This window comes from Falco cherrug, assembly GCF_023634085.1.
Source record: "Falco cherrug isolate bFalChe1 chromosome W unlocalized genomic scaffold, bFalChe1.pri SUPER_W_unloc_1, whole genome shotgun sequence".
In the NCBI taxonomy this organism is placed as follows: domain Eukaryota; kingdom Metazoa; phylum Chordata; class Aves; order Falconiformes; family Falconidae; genus Falco; species Falco cherrug.
This window is the reverse complement of record NW_026599288.1, coordinates 11,609,767-11,626,929: the sequence shown is the minus strand read 5'-3', so window position 1 is coordinate 11,626,929 and position 17,163 is coordinate 11,609,767. Positions and strand designations below refer to the sequence as shown.

General features: G+C 35.1%; 1 protein-coding gene across 10 annotated transcripts in view; it reads left to right on the top strand.

Moving 5' to 3' along the window:
- Nucleotides 1-17,163, top strand: part of LOC129734914 (ras GTPase-activating protein 1-like) — an 87,036-nt gene that overhangs the window by 43,268 nt on the left and 26,605 nt on the right. For all 10 annotated transcript variants that reach the window (XR_008730450.1, XR_008730449.1, XR_008730452.1 and 7 more), the window contains exons 9-15: nucleotides 3,200-3,278; nucleotides 5,523-5,643; nucleotides 7,604-7,760; nucleotides 10,067-10,154; nucleotides 11,009-11,086; nucleotides 13,546-13,703; nucleotides 14,000-14,076. Coding sequence is in view for 3 of the 10 variants with exons in the window: in XM_055700322.1 (XP_055556297.1) it covers nucleotides 3,200-3,278; nucleotides 5,523-5,643; nucleotides 7,604-7,760; nucleotides 10,067-10,154; nucleotides 11,009-11,086; nucleotides 13,546-13,703; nucleotides 14,000-14,076 (758 nt within the window). In the remaining 7 variants the exon portion in view is untranslated. The remainder of the gene's footprint in view (nucleotides 1-3,199; nucleotides 3,279-5,522; nucleotides 5,644-7,603; nucleotides 7,761-10,066; nucleotides 10,155-11,008; nucleotides 11,087-13,545; nucleotides 13,704-13,999; nucleotides 14,077-17,163) is intronic.

The window sequence follows — 17,163 nt, the reverse complement described above, 5'->3', positions numbered from 1 at the left end:
CTTCCCCCACTGATTCTAGTTTAAAGACCTCTGCATCTGTCCTGCCAGTTTACGATCAAAGAAGTATTTCCCCTGTCAAGACAGGTGGATCCCGTCAGGACCTAGCATACCTTGTGTCTCAAAGACTCTTCCGTAGTTATAAAAACCAAAGTTCTGGTGGAGGCACTGGTCCTGGAACCAGGTATTGATGTCTTGGGTTCACCTTTTTCTTCCAAAGCCTCTCCCCCTTAATGGGAGGATTGAAGAAAACACTACCTGTGCTTGCTTTTGGAATATAGGCAGAGACAGTATTGCTTATATAGGTTGTGGAACTTCCAGACCCATGTCTGGATATACAAACTATCTGGGAAATAATATTTAAATGTAACATAGTGTTTATTAATGCTTCTCTTCTGATTTTAGAAAGTGTGGTAGGATAGGCATACCTAACCTACCACATATCTCATGCTCCTTTCTCCTCCATCTGTTTTCTTTCTGAAATCTAATCTTCCTAAGAGAGAATTTTCCAAAAACTTGTAAAATTTAGGAGGGGAGCGGCAGCACAGGGTGGTGTACCTGGTGATTCCATGTCAATCCAGAAGATAAAAAACATTGACCCAACAGTTACACACTGAAAAAGCTTTCAAGTTATCTTTGAGGGATGAGGTATTTTGAGACTAGAAGAAGATTGGTGTTGTTGGAAGCCTTTTTTAACTGATAGATTAATTCATATTTTGATAGGCTGAACAATATGGGCTTAACATGTTAATTCATTTTCTTTATAATTTAATGATTTATAGAGTAGTGTTCTGCTTTCTGGATTATTCACGATTTGAAATGTCAACAGTTACAATAACTCTTAATTCACCCATTAAGTATTAAAAGAATGTTACTGCTCATGATGATGAGATATTTTTAAAATTTTCCAAGTAGCTAGGATCTGGGCAGCCTAATAAGCCCTATGCTAAACATTTTACAATTACTAAAGTAACTTTAATGTAGTATTGAGATTCATCTTTATTTCTCTATATCAAACCAAATTTAACCATTTTGGGCTGCTTTAGTGGTAAGACAATTTACAGTGACCACCTGAGTTGACTTTGTGTGGGGAAGAAGAGGGCTAAAGAAAAAAACCTCTTAATATCACTCCATCAAGGCATAAAGTCCTAGTCTCTATGGTACTCTTAACTCCAAAATGAGTTTTCAAATGAGAATAAACTCAGTTTATTCTTCGGCTCATTTTACAACATTGGAAGAAATCAGGCAGTTGCTTCTTATGTTGAGGGATGACTCCTGTTTTTTTAACCAAGGAAGGAGAGGAGACTTTGACAGTCAAAGTATTCTCAATTTGATGAAAGAGGAAAAAATTACATAAAGCTGCTTTATTATTGATTGCCCTTATAACAAGATGTTGGCAATAGCTATTTAACATGCAAAATATGAGTTATTATTTTATATAGTGTGGTAAAGCTTAAATTGTTATGGAGAAAATGGCATATGCATATTGCATATCAATAAAAATTGAAATTTATTTCATTTTTAGTAATACTGAGAAATTCAAGTCACTTTACAAACATGAAAAATAAAAATGTTGGTGGGAAGATTTGTTGACTTAAGCAAGTTCATAGCTTTAGAAAAATGACATAGAGAAAAAGAAAGCAAAGATGTCTTTCTACTGTTTTATTTATATATTTTTATTATCATTGTTATAGTATCCTATATCTTTCTTTTGGACAAAATTGTATCCCGTTGTAATAGGCCAAAGATCTATCACGTGTGTCATATTGATTACATTTGCACACACAGCTAACAGTGTATGTGAAGTGAGAAAGCATGAAGTATATTTTTGTTCTCCACTTAATTACTTAGTTCTTTATTTTCAGGTTGATATTTTGTATATGAATGGTTCATTTGTCTTGATGTTAATGTTGTTTCTCTTTATTACAATGTAACTTTCAGTAACTGCAAAAATAAGAGCAACTCAAAGATATGTTGAATTTTAACTTGTATCTGTCACTACTTCTCTCCTGTTCCTTCAAAATACAATTTAAAACTGATTCTGGTAATTAGAATGCAAGCTTTACTGTAGAGGAGTGTTACTGACTGGGTAGTTAATTTAACATGATAGCTCAGTGATTTTGAAGTATAATCTTCATAATCCACGTTACAAAACTTTTTTATTTCCCACTCCTGTCTTCCTAGAAAAAAAAATGCTTTGCTCAGTTTGAAGCATCTCCCATTCCCTTTCCCTAGTTTCTCTAGGACTTTGAAAATTATTACCAATAAAATAGCAATTTTTATCCTGGTTGGAGAGCTGGGAAATGCACATACATTACTTGTATGTGGAAAAAGTAGTGTACTCATTTGGCATTGTGATGGGTTGACCTTGACTGGCTGCCAGGTACTCACCAAGACCCTCTCTCACTCTCCCCCTCCTCAGTGGGACAGGGGGAGAAAATAAGATGAAAAACTTATGGGTCAGGATAGAGGCAGTTTAATAAAGACACGCAAAGGCTGCATGTGGAAGCAAAGGAAAACAAAAAGATTTATTCTCTACTTCCCATCAGCAAGCAATGTCCAGCCACTTCCTGGGAAGCAGGGCCTCAGTATGCTCAGTTGCTTTGGAAGGTAATTTCCTTAATAATGAATGCCCCTCTCCTCCTCCTCCTCCTCCTTTCTCTTAACTTTTATTGCTGAGCACAATGTCATATGGTATGGAATGTTCTTTGGTCAGTTTGGGTCAGCTGTCCTGGCTATGTCCCCTCCCAACTGCTTGCTCACCCCCAGCCTGCTGGCCTTTGAGGAGCAGGGTTGGAGAGACAACCTTGGTGCTGTGCAAGCACTGCTCAGCAGTAGCCAAAACACTGGTGTGTTATCAACCTGTTCTAGCTACCAATACAAAGCACAGCACTATGAGGGCTGCTATGGGGAAAGTTAAATCCATCCTAGCCAGCCCCAATACAGGCATTTTCAACAATTGATTGAAAATGTTCGGTGGAGTTTAAAATTAATATGTTATGACTATGGTTCTGTGAATTTTCTTGACTTCAATATATTAGTAAATTGTCATTGCTGCAAATGAGATTATAATGTTTAACACTTGATTTTTATTATGAATTTGTGAGGAAATGTAGTGTGATTGCATGGAAAAGCAAATTCTTATACAGAGGAAAATCTAACTGGTTTAATATTTTAAATCTTATTTTTCTTATTTGAACAGTATTGCTGAGATCATTGAACATTATAGGAAAGAACAGATTGTTGAAGGATATTACCTTAAAGATCCTATTCCAATGCAGGTAAAACTTAATTTCTGAGTGCTTGTTATTGAAGATATTGACTTAATCCTCAAATAATTATAATATAGGAACTGAATTACAGCAGAGGTATCCATGATAGCTAAACAGCGTCATCCCCTCCTGTTTTTTTGTTTTGAGCTTGTGTGTTTCTTTCATTTTATACTCATATGCATTCACTTATCTAAGGTTGACTTGTTGTAAACAGAACATATGGTAAGCTTTGTCTGTGCTCTGGGGTGTAAATGCTCTGTCTTGTGCCCCCAGCTCTGGTCCCTGATGGAACCAATGTTGTGCCTTAATACCATGTTGGGGTGGGGGCGCAACTAGGCTGCCCTCTATTCTTCTGTGTCTGGCATCTTTCTTCCTCAAGAGAAAACTTATATGCACAGAAAAGCTTCAGAGATGATCAGGGGGCTGCAATTACAGTGCATGTTCTGGAATATTGTTGCCCTGTAGCATAAATTCATCCTAAGAGACCACCGATAATAAACAAATCACATTGTCTAGTTTTTCATAAAGTTTTAGCTAGTTGTAAAGTATATTTGTATACTTCGTTCCCTCTCTATTCTCAAACTTTTCTGTTTTGATGGTTAGAAATTCAATTTTAATTTTCAACCTAAATAGTTACCTCTCTGTTAGGTCTATTTTATTAATACAATTCTTGTATTCTTTAGTCAGTTCACTAAGCTGAGCATACCAAGTCTGTTTTTTGTCTCTTCATAATGTTCTTGTACTTGCCCTACTACCACCAATTTCAGTGTGAGGTCATGTTTCTTGAATCTAATGGACCAGAACAGCTCAGAATACCATGACATTAGTAATTCCTTTTTTCTGTGAGAGTACTTACCAGATATTTCCTAGAATGTTATCTGTGTTGTTATTGTAGCCACATTACATTATATTGTTTTATATTGGTAAGTATCAACAAGTACAAATTTTATGTTGCATTATTAGACTTATGCCTTATTATTCTGATTGTTCCTTTATTGCTGATTGGCTTGTCATCAGTGCTTCCTAGTTGTCTGCTACTATTAACTCATGCTCTGTAATGTGGTTGAGACAAATGTGAGGAAATTTGAATTCTGAGACTGATCCTTGAAAAGCTTCACTTAATAACTGTTCTTGTTCTCCATAATTCTTTTTGGATCATGGCAATCATCTTCACTTTGGTACTTTGTATATCTACTTATGGTTCCTGTATCAATAAGTTTCTCTGTGTTGACTAATTTTCCATGTGAGACTGCATTAAATTCTTTTAAGTTATTCAGTTATATTTGTGATTTTCCTTTGTTTTTTTTTAAAAAAAGTTATTGGTGGTGTAATTACATCTGGTTGTGTGTTCTCCCACATACTGTCATGCTCTGTTTTTGAAGAAAAACAAATCAGAAGTCTTGAATACTGTTTGGTTCAATCTGATAGACTTCCTGTTTCTAATTTGAAATTTACTTTAAAGCATTTTTCACTAGATCTGTTGTTTTGTAGTTGTTTCTTTCATAGCTGTGTTATGGAGATTATCTTGAGTTAGTAAAAATGTGGGTATTGCTTCCATTGTGAGTCCTGTAATTCCTATTACTGAAATGTTTTTCATCTTGCCTTTGTCATGTTCAAAACCATAATTCTTATAGATATATGGGGGGGAAGGGAGAAAAGTAGAGTATTTAGTATGGAGCCAGTGCATATATCACTTCATCTTAATATTGTTCTCAGTGCTTGACAGTCTTGCTTTTCATGTTTTCTTATGGCTAAAGAACTTTTGCTGATCAGCCAACTCTGTAAGGTCAAACTTGGCTTGACTTTTGCCATTCTAGCTTGGTATTTACATTTCCAGATCTTATTTTTTTATGTGAACTTATCCTTTTTCTATTTCTTGTTTCTATTTTCTCCTATTGTTTTTTATTAGAATGATACTCATTTGGGACATGAGTGCTAATAAGATTAGTGAGGGACTGTGCAACTTTATGTGTTAGTCATTCAATTTTAATTGTGATCTGCACCATTCTTGTTATGGTGTTAAAAAAATAAATACAGATGTTACTTTGTGAAAGTTGGTCTATAGTTAAACCTTATTTTTCTTCTGCCTAATAATTCCACAAGAAATAGTTATATTAGTTTTTTTTAAGACACATTAGAGAATAATAAAGAATTGGTAGCATTCAATAAATTTTCAATTGCAGCTTCAGTGTGCAATTGTTTCATGGTGATTTCTGAGCTTTAAAAAATGTTGATTTCTTCCTTGTTTACTAGCATCAAGAACAAATGCTTAATGATACAGTGGATGGAAAAGAAATCTACAGTACAATTCGTCGCAAAACAAAGGATGCTTTTTATAAAAATATTGTCAAAAAAGGATATCTTCTGAAAAAAAGTGAGTTCTGTTTGCTTCTATGAAATGTTTTTTTTTTTTTAAATGCAGATATGGATGCATATTTTGTGTAGTACTGGTACTAGTGGGGGCAAAATTGAAGTCAGCAAAACGTGGTAGAAAGCCTGTAAAGGGTATGAAAGGTTCTTTTTCCTTAAGAAGTACATAAATAGAAAGACATAATACATAAAATTACACGCAATATAAAGATGTTGATTGGCAGTTGTTGCCAAAAAAGGCATTTAGTTTTTGTGCTGTTTTCTGATTTTTATCAAAGGTAACATTCAGACTAATTAAATGAAGTATGTTTTCATAAAATGTATTCATATTTAATACACAACTTGTTTAAATTTAAGCTGATCACATGGGTTGTAGAGAGTTAGATATAATGTAAATCAGTACATTCATTGGGGACCAAAGCTGGTTTAATTTTGTTATTCCAAGTTAGGTAATATGTTTAATTTAAAATGTATATCCTGGTATACAAGGTACATTGAGACTATTTTAAGGTTCTAATGCTAACACAGTCAACATAGCATAGAATATTTGGATTAAAAGCTGCCTGACTCATCTCAATATATCCCTGAAGAATTACCATTGAGCAAGATTTTGAAGTTCCAAGGAAGCTAGTCCCTTTCCAAGTATCGTGATTTTAGTTCTTGTTTCCACTAACATTGATTTAAACAAAAATACAAAACAAAAAAACCCCCAAAGAATAATAATGTTTCTGCATATGACAAAGACTAAAACAATAAGTACCAGATAGTGATCTGGATAGCAAGCAAAAGTGGGAAAGAAGGTAAGCATTTAAATATAGCCAAATTTAAAAGACACATTCAAAAGAAATAAAAACTAGATCCTCTGAATAATGCAAGGAAAGCATCTCTTCTCTTGAGAGTGCTAATTCTGAGAGAAGGTGTAGAGGGATGTGGTAGTGTGAGGAATCAGCTGAGAATGAACTTGAAGTTAAAATCTTTACCTGAAAGGGATAATGAGTTACTTTAAATGTGCAAGCAGGAGTACTGAGTAGGTGTGGAGAGATGCACATAGCTGCATACAGAACAGACATTTAATAAAATCATTTTTCCATCTAGTAGAGTATAATAACTTGATGTTAGTTTTCCAAAACAGTGAGTACTAGTGCTTGTTTATGAAGAGCTGGGGTGGATCTACGATGATCAAGTTGAAAATTAGGATGAATGTTTTTCTAAAAGGTACTGTGGTTTATGTATGAATTAGTTGTAGAAAGTTCCTTATCAGTTGCAATTCAGAGGACATTAAACAATGAATGATTTAGTTTTGGTTTAGTCAGTGGCTAAATCCACATTTTACTGATACATCTAATGTGTCTTCCAACAAATGTTGACATTTAAATCTCTGGTTATTAATTTTTTTTTAATGTTTTTTTTCTGAAATGTAGAACTGGTCAAATTTTGGATATAGGTGTGTTTGGAGCATGATTCTGATCCAAGTTTGTATATATTGTATTCCCATTCAGTCATTCTGATTTAAGATGTTGTGATGCAATCTGTTATGCTGATCAGTTGATTAGAGTTTAGAAATAACTTTCTCATGTCAAGAGAAATCTATTTCTTAATTAAGATAGCCATAATAAATTGTATCACTTACAGCATCACACATTATTTGCAAACTGTATAGACAGTTTTCCCACTGATATGAATAGAGCTCATATGCACTTGCTTAATCCTGTTGAGATTAATGAAAATGTTTAGAGAAACATCTAAAATTGTACTTGAATCTGTGAAGAGGGTCTAGTTTTAGCTACATGCTGAAAGAAAATTGAGTATGTATACTGATGTTATTGCTTAAGCATGATTAACTGTATATTGTTCTTCTGTTTGTATTTTTGACAAAAACCTTACTGACCTCTTTTTTTCTTCATTTACAAAATTTACTTTTTCTTTAAAACAATATTGTAACTTCTTTCTTGATTTCCTTACAGGTAAAGGAAAGAGATGGAAAAACTTGTACTTTATATTGGAGGGAAATGATGCCCAGCTTATTTATTTTGAAAGTGAAAAACGAGCCACAAAACCTAAAGGATTAATAGACCTTAGTGTGTGTTCAATCTATGGAGTACATGACAGTTTATTTGGCAGGTAGGGCACTGGCTTTTAATTCTTGTACATGCAGCAGGGCAGTTTACTAGTTTGAGGCATATACAAGATACAGACAATATGTCACTGATTAACAAGTTGGCCTGGCACAATAAACTTGCTTTTTGACACCTGAGCCCTGGTAACTGTCCACATCTGGGGTTTTTTAGCTTTTGCTGATTGTGAAAGTATTGTGACTCTTGGTTCATACTGCATTTTACTCTATAGTTGGTGTAGATTGCAAGAACATATGTAGATAGATTTAACTGATTAATGATAACTTGTTAAGCTATGGCAACTTGATTGCTAACAACTGTTCATAAACAACTTCTAGTAAGAACTTTTAGAACTTAGCGTTAAGATTTTCTCATGTAATATGATGTGATAATAATTTGGCTTTTTGTGTTGTCATTTTTCAATATGTGTATTCATTGTTCCACATTTCATATTATAGGCATTAAAAATATTATGAAGCAACTGTATTGAGGATTTTAATTCTATTAAACCAAGAATTTATAAGATCAAGATTTTTGTCCATTCCAAAAGATGTGCATTCTTTTGTTGATAGGTATTAGAAAGCTAAATTAGTTAAATAACTTATGCGTGCTTTTCTATTTAAGAATAAGATTAGACCAACATTAGAGCAGTAAGTTCATATAAGCAAACATTTTACAAATTATTTTTTCAAGATAATTAGATTCAGAGATAATTTTCACAGTTTCATTTACTGTACTAATTTTGATTATTCAAAATGTGTCAACTGCAAGTGATGTGTTTATCAGCAAAGAAGTTGAGAATCAAAATACTTTCTGATATCATTGGTAACTAAGATGAAAGAGGTCACATTATTTTTTTCATTAAGTATAAAAAAATGCACAGTCCTGTATGATATAGAAGCAAAAGATGCATTTACTCCTACAAATGTTATTTTTTCGTAACAGAAAAACTCATTAAAGAAGCTCTAGTTATTCCATGCACCTTATTAATATTTATTAAAAGTATTTAATCAACTTCAAGTCTTTTCACAGAGATACTGTGAAAATGTTTAAATTTCTTAAGCTGCAAAGATCTGGTGTTCTTGCACCATCTGATTTTTATACACTTCTCAATCATTTTGAAATATCTACACAACTATTGCAATGAGGAGCCATAGATATGAGAGTACCATTTAAAAAAAATACTTAAATGTTCCTCATGTAAGTTGGAAGTACATGTTCCTCATGTAAGTATGCAGGAAACTTTGGTGTAGACTAAACAAGGAACATGTTGGTTAATGGTGACTGTTAAGCAGCTTCTAACAAACACTGTAATTTGGGTTAAAATGTAGTTGGATAATAACTAATACTAAAAGTGTGGATAGAAGGAGATGCATGGTTGCATTTGCTTCAGAAAGCTGTTGGTGAAGAACTGTAGTTGAGACAATATTCCTCTTATGTTTTAATTAGGTGGTAGAAACTACCTTTCCCCTTTTCTCAGAAGTACAGTGAGGGCTGTAGCTTTGCATGTCTTTGGTGACAATGATTTAAGTAGGCCTTGACTTGGCTGCTTCTTGCCTTCCCTCCCCAATCCTCCTGTGGGCATGGCCACAAAATTCCATGCCAGTATTTCTCTAAGCAATGGATGTGGGGAAGGGAAGACTGAAACATCATTTGCAAGTGAAGTAAGATCCTTCATGTAACCCTGTGTTTGGGAGAGCTAAATACCCTTGAACGTAACGTGGAAGGCTATGAATTGAGTGTGCACTTCAGCTTGTAACAATACAAAATCTTTTTGATGCTTCTTGAAAAATGAGTGTAGATACATAAAAAGGCAAAGATGTTATAATTGCATTTACAGGTTTAGAAGTTTAGATCACACATATTCAGTGATTAGTATGTGATCCAATACACGTTTTACTGGTTGAGAGCTGTGGAACACATTCAAATAAGGAATTCCTTATGTGAATATAGTTTCCTGAACTCCTAAACCAACAAATCCATAATGCATGATTAATTGGTTGGGAACTAATGCTGAACCTGTGCATCATTTAAAATGTTTGTGGGGAATAGTCCTCATTAACAAGTCATTTACATTAACAGGTGTATTTTGCCTCAACTGTAAGTCAGTGTACATGCATATTCAATACAAAATGTTCCAAGTTTTTAAAATATTCTAAAACAAACTAGTTGAACTACAGTGCAATTTTCTGGAAATTACATAATTTATTCAAACCAAAATGTGCTTTTGAAGCACGTAGAAACTTTTCTTATTGAGATTTTTCCTATTTCCAAGTGTGATGATGCTACATTTTTGTTTTGTTTGTTTTTAAGGCCAAACTGTTTTCAGATAGTAGTTCAGCACTTCAGTGAAGAGCATTACATCTTTTACTTTGCAGGAGAAACTCCAGAACAAGCACAGGTGGGAGCTTTTTTTGGTAAATATAATTGTAAAAGTAATTTTTCGTTTTGTAGTGTTTAATGATATTATCCTTCTCTAATAGAAAGCAAGCGTACCACAGATGGTGGTTATGTCTACATTAGCAAATATTGCCATGTGATAGTAGCAGATCTGTAAGGAAAATAGTTGATGCTGAGAATCCATCACCTACATTAATTACCTGTGCTTCAGGGATTTTACTTTGGACAAATTCTAGTCTGGTCCCGTGGACTGAACTTCCATTAGTTTCCATTAGAAGTTTCTGGAGAATATCTTTTGGAGTTGTTCAGTCCAAAAAAAGTATTACTGTTTTATGTATTTGTGAGCAGACAGAATGGGGGTGTAGGTTATACTTTTCAGTGTTTTTCTGTTAATGCTGCTTTGGTTTTTGTTTAAAGCATATGGAGTAAAATATGACTGCAGTGTAAAAATAGAAGAGAGAATGATCAGAACGGTTTGACTTGTTGACTTATTTTCTCAGAAGCAACCAAGTCCTGCTTCATTTTATATACCATTTTTTATTTAATTCGATATTACTAACCTGGAAAATTGATAAAGGTTACGCTGTATATCCATCAGTAATGCTTGATATTTCTAAAAGAGAAACTTTCAGATTTGTAAATGTTTATTTATTTTTACTGAAAAAGATATGAATTTTTCTTTACTATTTGAATCTTCATACTTTGAAGTGCATACAAGTTGGTTCTTTTTAAGCTAAAGAAGGAACTTGGGATACTTCAATGTATTATTTTTTACTTTTTTTTAGACATGTCTGTTCTATTGCAAGAAGCTGAATCTGACTTTTTGTTACACTGTTTTGTGTGTTTCTCTCTTAGGACTGGATGAAGGCTCTGCAGATGTTTTGCAGTTTAAGAAAAAACAGTTCAGGGACATCAAATAAACGTCTACGTCAGGTGAAGCTATATAGATATAGGGGGGTGGGGGGATGGCAGAGGTTGTCTCCTTGTTGCAAAATGATGATACATCTCAGAATTTTCCTTTCAATAATAGTAAATTCTACATGTACTTTTTTTTTTTGGAGTTATGCAGTACCTTTGTTAAACCAACTGGAATGACTTCTACTTTATAATAATATCTATATACACAATAGGCAATTGTGGCAGATGCTTTGCTAGGTATTAATTTCTGACCAGATTTGAGTAAAAGTGTCAAGCATTCAGCATTTGTATTGTCTTAACTTACAGTTCACCAGATTTGACAGACTTATGTCACATGTAACCAAAATAGTAGTATAACTAATATTATTCATTTTTCAGTGACAAATACATGCTGAACTGCAATTATGGTGTAATTTCTTTTGGTCTCTTGAGATTACTGTTGTGGCCAGTATTTCTTTCAGAGGTAAAGGACAGATAGTCATAAAGGGCTACATCAGTGATGATTGGAGAATAACAGGAATCAATAATCCCTGATATCTTTGAATGCTACAAATGTTGGAAGTAGCTGTTTTATCAATCTATGGAAAAAGGAAAAAAAAAATTTTTTTTTTTAGGAAATGCAGAATTGTTCTGTAGTCAACAGTAAAGATGATTGAATACTTATGAAGAACCAAACTAAATTAGGTAAATTGATATATGAACTGGCAGAAGAAATTGGGAGCCACAAAAGCAAAGCACCTACAGAGTGATCATCTGAACTAATTCTGTACTTGCAAAAGCAAAGAAAATGTTAGGCTGCATGAAGGAATAGAATAGAATAGAAAATAGATGCTATTTAATATTTATGGTATTCTGATTTAGGATACAGTTAGTTTTGATCATCTTATATCAAAATGCATAAAGGAAATGAGAAAATTATTTTCATTATAGGCTGGAATGAGTAAAAGAATTTCCAAGTAAATAAGTGTGGGAAGTGTTAGATTGTTTAGAGGGATGAAAAGTATAAAAAGCATAAATGATCAAGGTAGATAAAGTGTATAAAGATCAAAAGTCATACTTCCAAGACTGTTTTAAGGAAACTATATCAGTTTCACGGTTTCTTGAACTGTCCTTTGAGACGTCTAGTACTGAATATTTGGATTTAAATGGAATTTTGACCTGATCAAGTATCATATTTCCTGTATTTGTCTACATTGACCTCAGTTGATATCAGTAGATATTTGATTAAGCTATGAATTACATGCAATTCAGTAGTAGACTGTTTAAAATGTATTTAATGTAAATGATTTCATAGTTCACTTCTCATTTTCTGGAAACTGAGTTTCCAAGTGCTATTATTTTGAGAATCTATAGTACAGACTAATATCTTCCTTTTAACAGAGAGAAAACAGTGTAGTGTGTTAAACAAGGGAATTTTATGTTATCTACTGTTGTTTAGAATAAAATAGAATAGTTCATTTGGAAGGGACTTACAACAATCATCTAGTCCAAATGCCTGACCATTTCAAGGGCTGACCAAAAGTTAAAGCATAGTATTAAGGGCATTGTCCAAAGGCCTCAAACACTGACAGGCACGGGGCATTGGCCACCTCTCCAGGAAGCCTGTTCCAGTGTTTGACCACCCTCTTGGTAAAGAAATGCTTCCTAATGTCAAGTCTAAACTCCCCAGTGCAGCTTTGAACCATTCCAATGCATCCTGTCACTGGATCCCAGGGAGAAGAGATCAGCACCTCCCTCTCCACTTCCCCTCAGGAAGCTGTAGAGAGCAATGAGGTCACCCCTCAGCCTTCTTTCCTCCAAATTAGGCAAGTCCAAATTCCTTACCTGCTCCTTGTAGTTCATGCCTTCCAGCCCTTTTACTAGCTTTGTTGCCAGCCTCTGGACGCATTCAAGTACCTTAACATTCTTTTTTAATTGTGGGTCCCTGAACTGCACGCAGTACTCAAGGTAAGGTCGCAGCAATGCTAAATACAGTGGAATAATCACCTCTTTTGACCAGCTGGTTATGCTGTGTTTGATACACCCTGGGATGTGGCTTGCCCTCTTGGCTCCAGGGCACACTGCTGACTCATATTGAGCCTAATCTGTTAGGAAAGCACCAAATATGGCATTGTGTTTGGAATTGTCCATGACTCTTACTCAAGATACAAGTCTTTGACTTCAGTAGAATTTTCTATGTGTAGAAAAATTAGTACTTGCAAGTCTTAATATCTTGTAGTGATGGTTTTAAAGTAAAAAATCAGATCAGTTAAAACTATGGTGCGTAAGGTTTATTTTCAAGTTACTTGAGTTGCTCTTAATTTGTTACTGATGTCTCTCAAAATCTTGTTCCATTATTCCTATTCCCTGCTCTTTCTATTAGGAAATTATATTTTGTATTTAATATATATACCTTAACATTAAACCTTCACATGGGGGGTATTCCATTCTTTCTTTTTTTAAAAAAAGAAATAAATTTTGTGTATTTTCTTTAGGTCAGCAGTCTTATTTTGCATGTAGAAGAAGCTCATACGCTCCCCGTAAAACATTTTACTAATCCGTATTGTAACATCTACCTGAACAGTGTTCAGGTAGCAAAAACACATATCAGGGAAGGGCAGAACCCTGTATGGTCAGAAGAATTTGTCTTTGAGTAAGTCTTAATCTTATTGAATTACTGAATTTCATTTGAAAGTTGCATTGCATTTGAGATTTTCTACACTGTACTGTTTTGCATATGCTTTGTAAAAAATACTGTATGCATGGTTATATAGCAGCCACCTTTCAGCCACAAATGCATGGGTAGAATTTTATGTATGCATCTAAGTATCTTTGTTAATATAATTGACTTTGGCTGATCATGAGAAATCAGGATTGAAATAACTTTAGAATAAGTTTAAATGTTGGCCAAGTACAGTATTAATTGAGGCTTTCTGTCTTTTCCCCTAGTGATCTTTCATCTGATATTAATAGATTTGAGATAAGTCTTAGTAACAAAACAAAGAAAAGTAAAGATCCAGATATACGTAAGTATTTTTCTGTAAAAGATGCATATATATTGTGACAATGAATACAGTTTTCATTGCTCTTGTCAAACATTGTCACAAGAGTATTAAGTATATTCTGTGATTACCATATAACTATATTGGTATGTTTTGGATGTCTGTTACTGACTCTACATAAATGTTTTTACAATAAGAACCTGCATGTTTTTTAGTAGTAAAATGCACAGTAATCTAATCCTATGTATCTGATGGCTTTTCTAGCTCTATTCCAGTATACCCATTATGTTATACTGTGACCATGTTTCTTTCTTTTTTTCCTCTCAGAGATTTGTAATGAAACCTTGACCAAAGTAGAAGAATTACTTCTAAGACTGAATGTTCTTGCAGAACCTAATTCAATTTCAAAACTCTTGCCCTTTCCTCTGACTAGAAAAGTTTCTGCATAGCAGAAGGAAAAAAGATGTATTTCATTTGACCTTGTTCTTGCACAGTTTTTCTATTAATTTGAGCTAGAAAATTCTTTATCTGGGCTAAAGCTTTGGTTAGTAAAAGAACCTTTGAAAGGATAATTTATGAATGGAATACTTCGGTAAGTTCTTTCAAAGTGTTTTTGTAGTTTCCTTCTCTCTGTCCAGATTAAGGAGATTGTGCTACCTTTAGATATATCCAACAGGTGGAACGTTATAGATTGTTCCCTTATCTAGGTCAAAAGGATTGGCAATGTTTCTTGATTATGGTTAGGTAGACTCTTAGGGCATAACCTAATAGTTCTTTCATTTTGGGGTAATGATTAGACCATATCAACTTGAATTAACAAACATTTCTGCCTACATCCCCATCCCTATTAAATATTTGAAGAATATAGGGGGAAAACTGAGCTAAAGGAGACCTTATCCAACTTGCCTGTGTGCTGTGTTGCCTAAACCCTTAACCTCTCCAAAAGCAACAAAATGAGTTGGTTACCTTTCTGAGCATTTCTCCTTTGTAGCCACAGTTCTTAAATGTGGATTGCTCTGAAGTGGGAGTAATATGAGGCTCATCTTCCCAGCTAACCCATTAAGTCAACTTCCCTGCTTGTTTTTCCTGTCGTATAAAGCAGATTGAGGGCCCAAAAATCTGATATTGGTTTCACTGCTTTTTCTTCCATCATAATACACAAAACTAAATACCAAAATGATACAAGTGTGAAGGCTATTTTTTTCAGTATTTGTGGTGGGTTGACCTTGACTGGCTGCCAGGTACTCACCAAGACCTTCTCTCACTCTCCCCCTCCTCAGTGGGACAGGAGGAGAAAATAAGATGAAAAACTTATGGGTCAGGATAGAGGCAGTTTAATAAAGACATGCAAAGGCTGCATGTGGAAGCAAAGGAAAACAAAAAGATTTATTCTCTACTTCCCATCAGCAAGCAATGTCTAGCCACTTCCTGGGAAGTAGGGCCTCGGTATGCATAGAGGTTGCTTTGGAAGACAAATGCATTGATAATGAATGCCCCTCTCCTTCCCCCCTCATCATACTGCTGAGCATGATGTCATATCGTATGGAATATCTCTGATCAGTCAGCTGTCCTGCCTATGTCCTCTCCCAATCTCTTGCTCACTCCCAGCCTGCTGGCCTTTAGGCAGGGAAGTTGGGGAGACAGCCTTGGTGCTGTGCAAGTACTGCTCAGCAGTAGCCAAAACACTGGTGTGTTATCAACCTATTCTAGCTACAAATACAAAGCACAGCACTCTGGGGGCTGCTATAAGAAAAATTAATTTAATCCCAGCCAGACCCAATACAAATATTTAAAAATATTTATTTAGTTTTCAAATCTTTCACTTTGAAATTTGCCTATTATTCATTCCATGATGCACAATTGTTTAAGGCTTTTAAGTTTTGTATGCTTTTGTGAATTGATTCAGAGTGGTCACTCATATTCATGCAACACATCCCATCAAAGTCTTCACACCCATGTCCCTGTGCTAACAATAAAAAATGAATAGCAGCTCAGTTCTGTAGCGACGCATGATGAACAGAATCGACATCTGCTAATAAGCTAAAAAAAGCAGTATTTGTAGTATCATTTTCCAAGCAAGGTAGCAGCCTAATTTACTAAGCAAGTTAAGAGCATGTACTATTCTTACAGGAGAGATTACAGAAGCAAAAATGTGTTGCGCTGCATTCCGGAACTCAACCTGAGAGTTACAGTCTGTTGTGAGTTCTGCGTTACAAACATTTGACACGTGGTGGGGTTGCGATTGCGAAAGGGCTGCAATGCCTGCTTGCAATCTTCATTGGCATTAGCACAGCTAGTTGTTTTAAAAGCAACCCTCGAGCTTCCTCATGCTTGACTTGTTGTTGCAAAATATTCTGAAGCCGATCAATAAAGGTAGTATATGACTCTTTAGGACCCTGCAAGACTGTGGCAAACGACTCACTAGAGGCTCACCCAGACTCCCATATCCAGGCTGCCTTAATAGCCATCTCCTTCATTTGCAAATAGACGTCCCTGGGATACCCTTCCTGAATCACAGAATCGGCACAATTATTTTCTCCAGCCAACTGCTCATAGTTAACAGCAATTCCCCGATTAAGGTTTTCAATCAAGGCCACTACACATAGCTCACAAAAATCAGGTAACCACATCATATACTGTATCAGAGTTAGTAACATACAAAGCAATGACTTCCAATCGTGCAGTGTGAGTGTATAAGGCTCTGCCATCGCTTCAAGAAGGGACATAGCAAATGTACTATGAATCCTCCCTTCCTGCACTGCTTTTCTTAACTCTTTAACAGCCTCATATTGCACAGGCTGCCACTCTGGAGGTCAATTTGGCCGATACAATACTGGACATGCCATAGTGACTCCCAAATCCCCTCGTTTAAGCGCTTCCCACTTGCATCCCCGCTACTGATCCCCCAGACCTCCTTTCACCCTCGCCGAAAACACAGTCAAGTCATAGGGGGAGGAAAAAGGTCTGGTTCCTTTTCCAGATCTATAGGACCTGGATCAAAAGGTTTATCAGTGTCAATGGAATCATTGTCAAAGTTGTCCTGTTCCTGCACTTGGTCTTGTGCTGTGAGGGTCGTTGCAATCAGTGACAGGAGCTTTGGGGGCAGAGGAG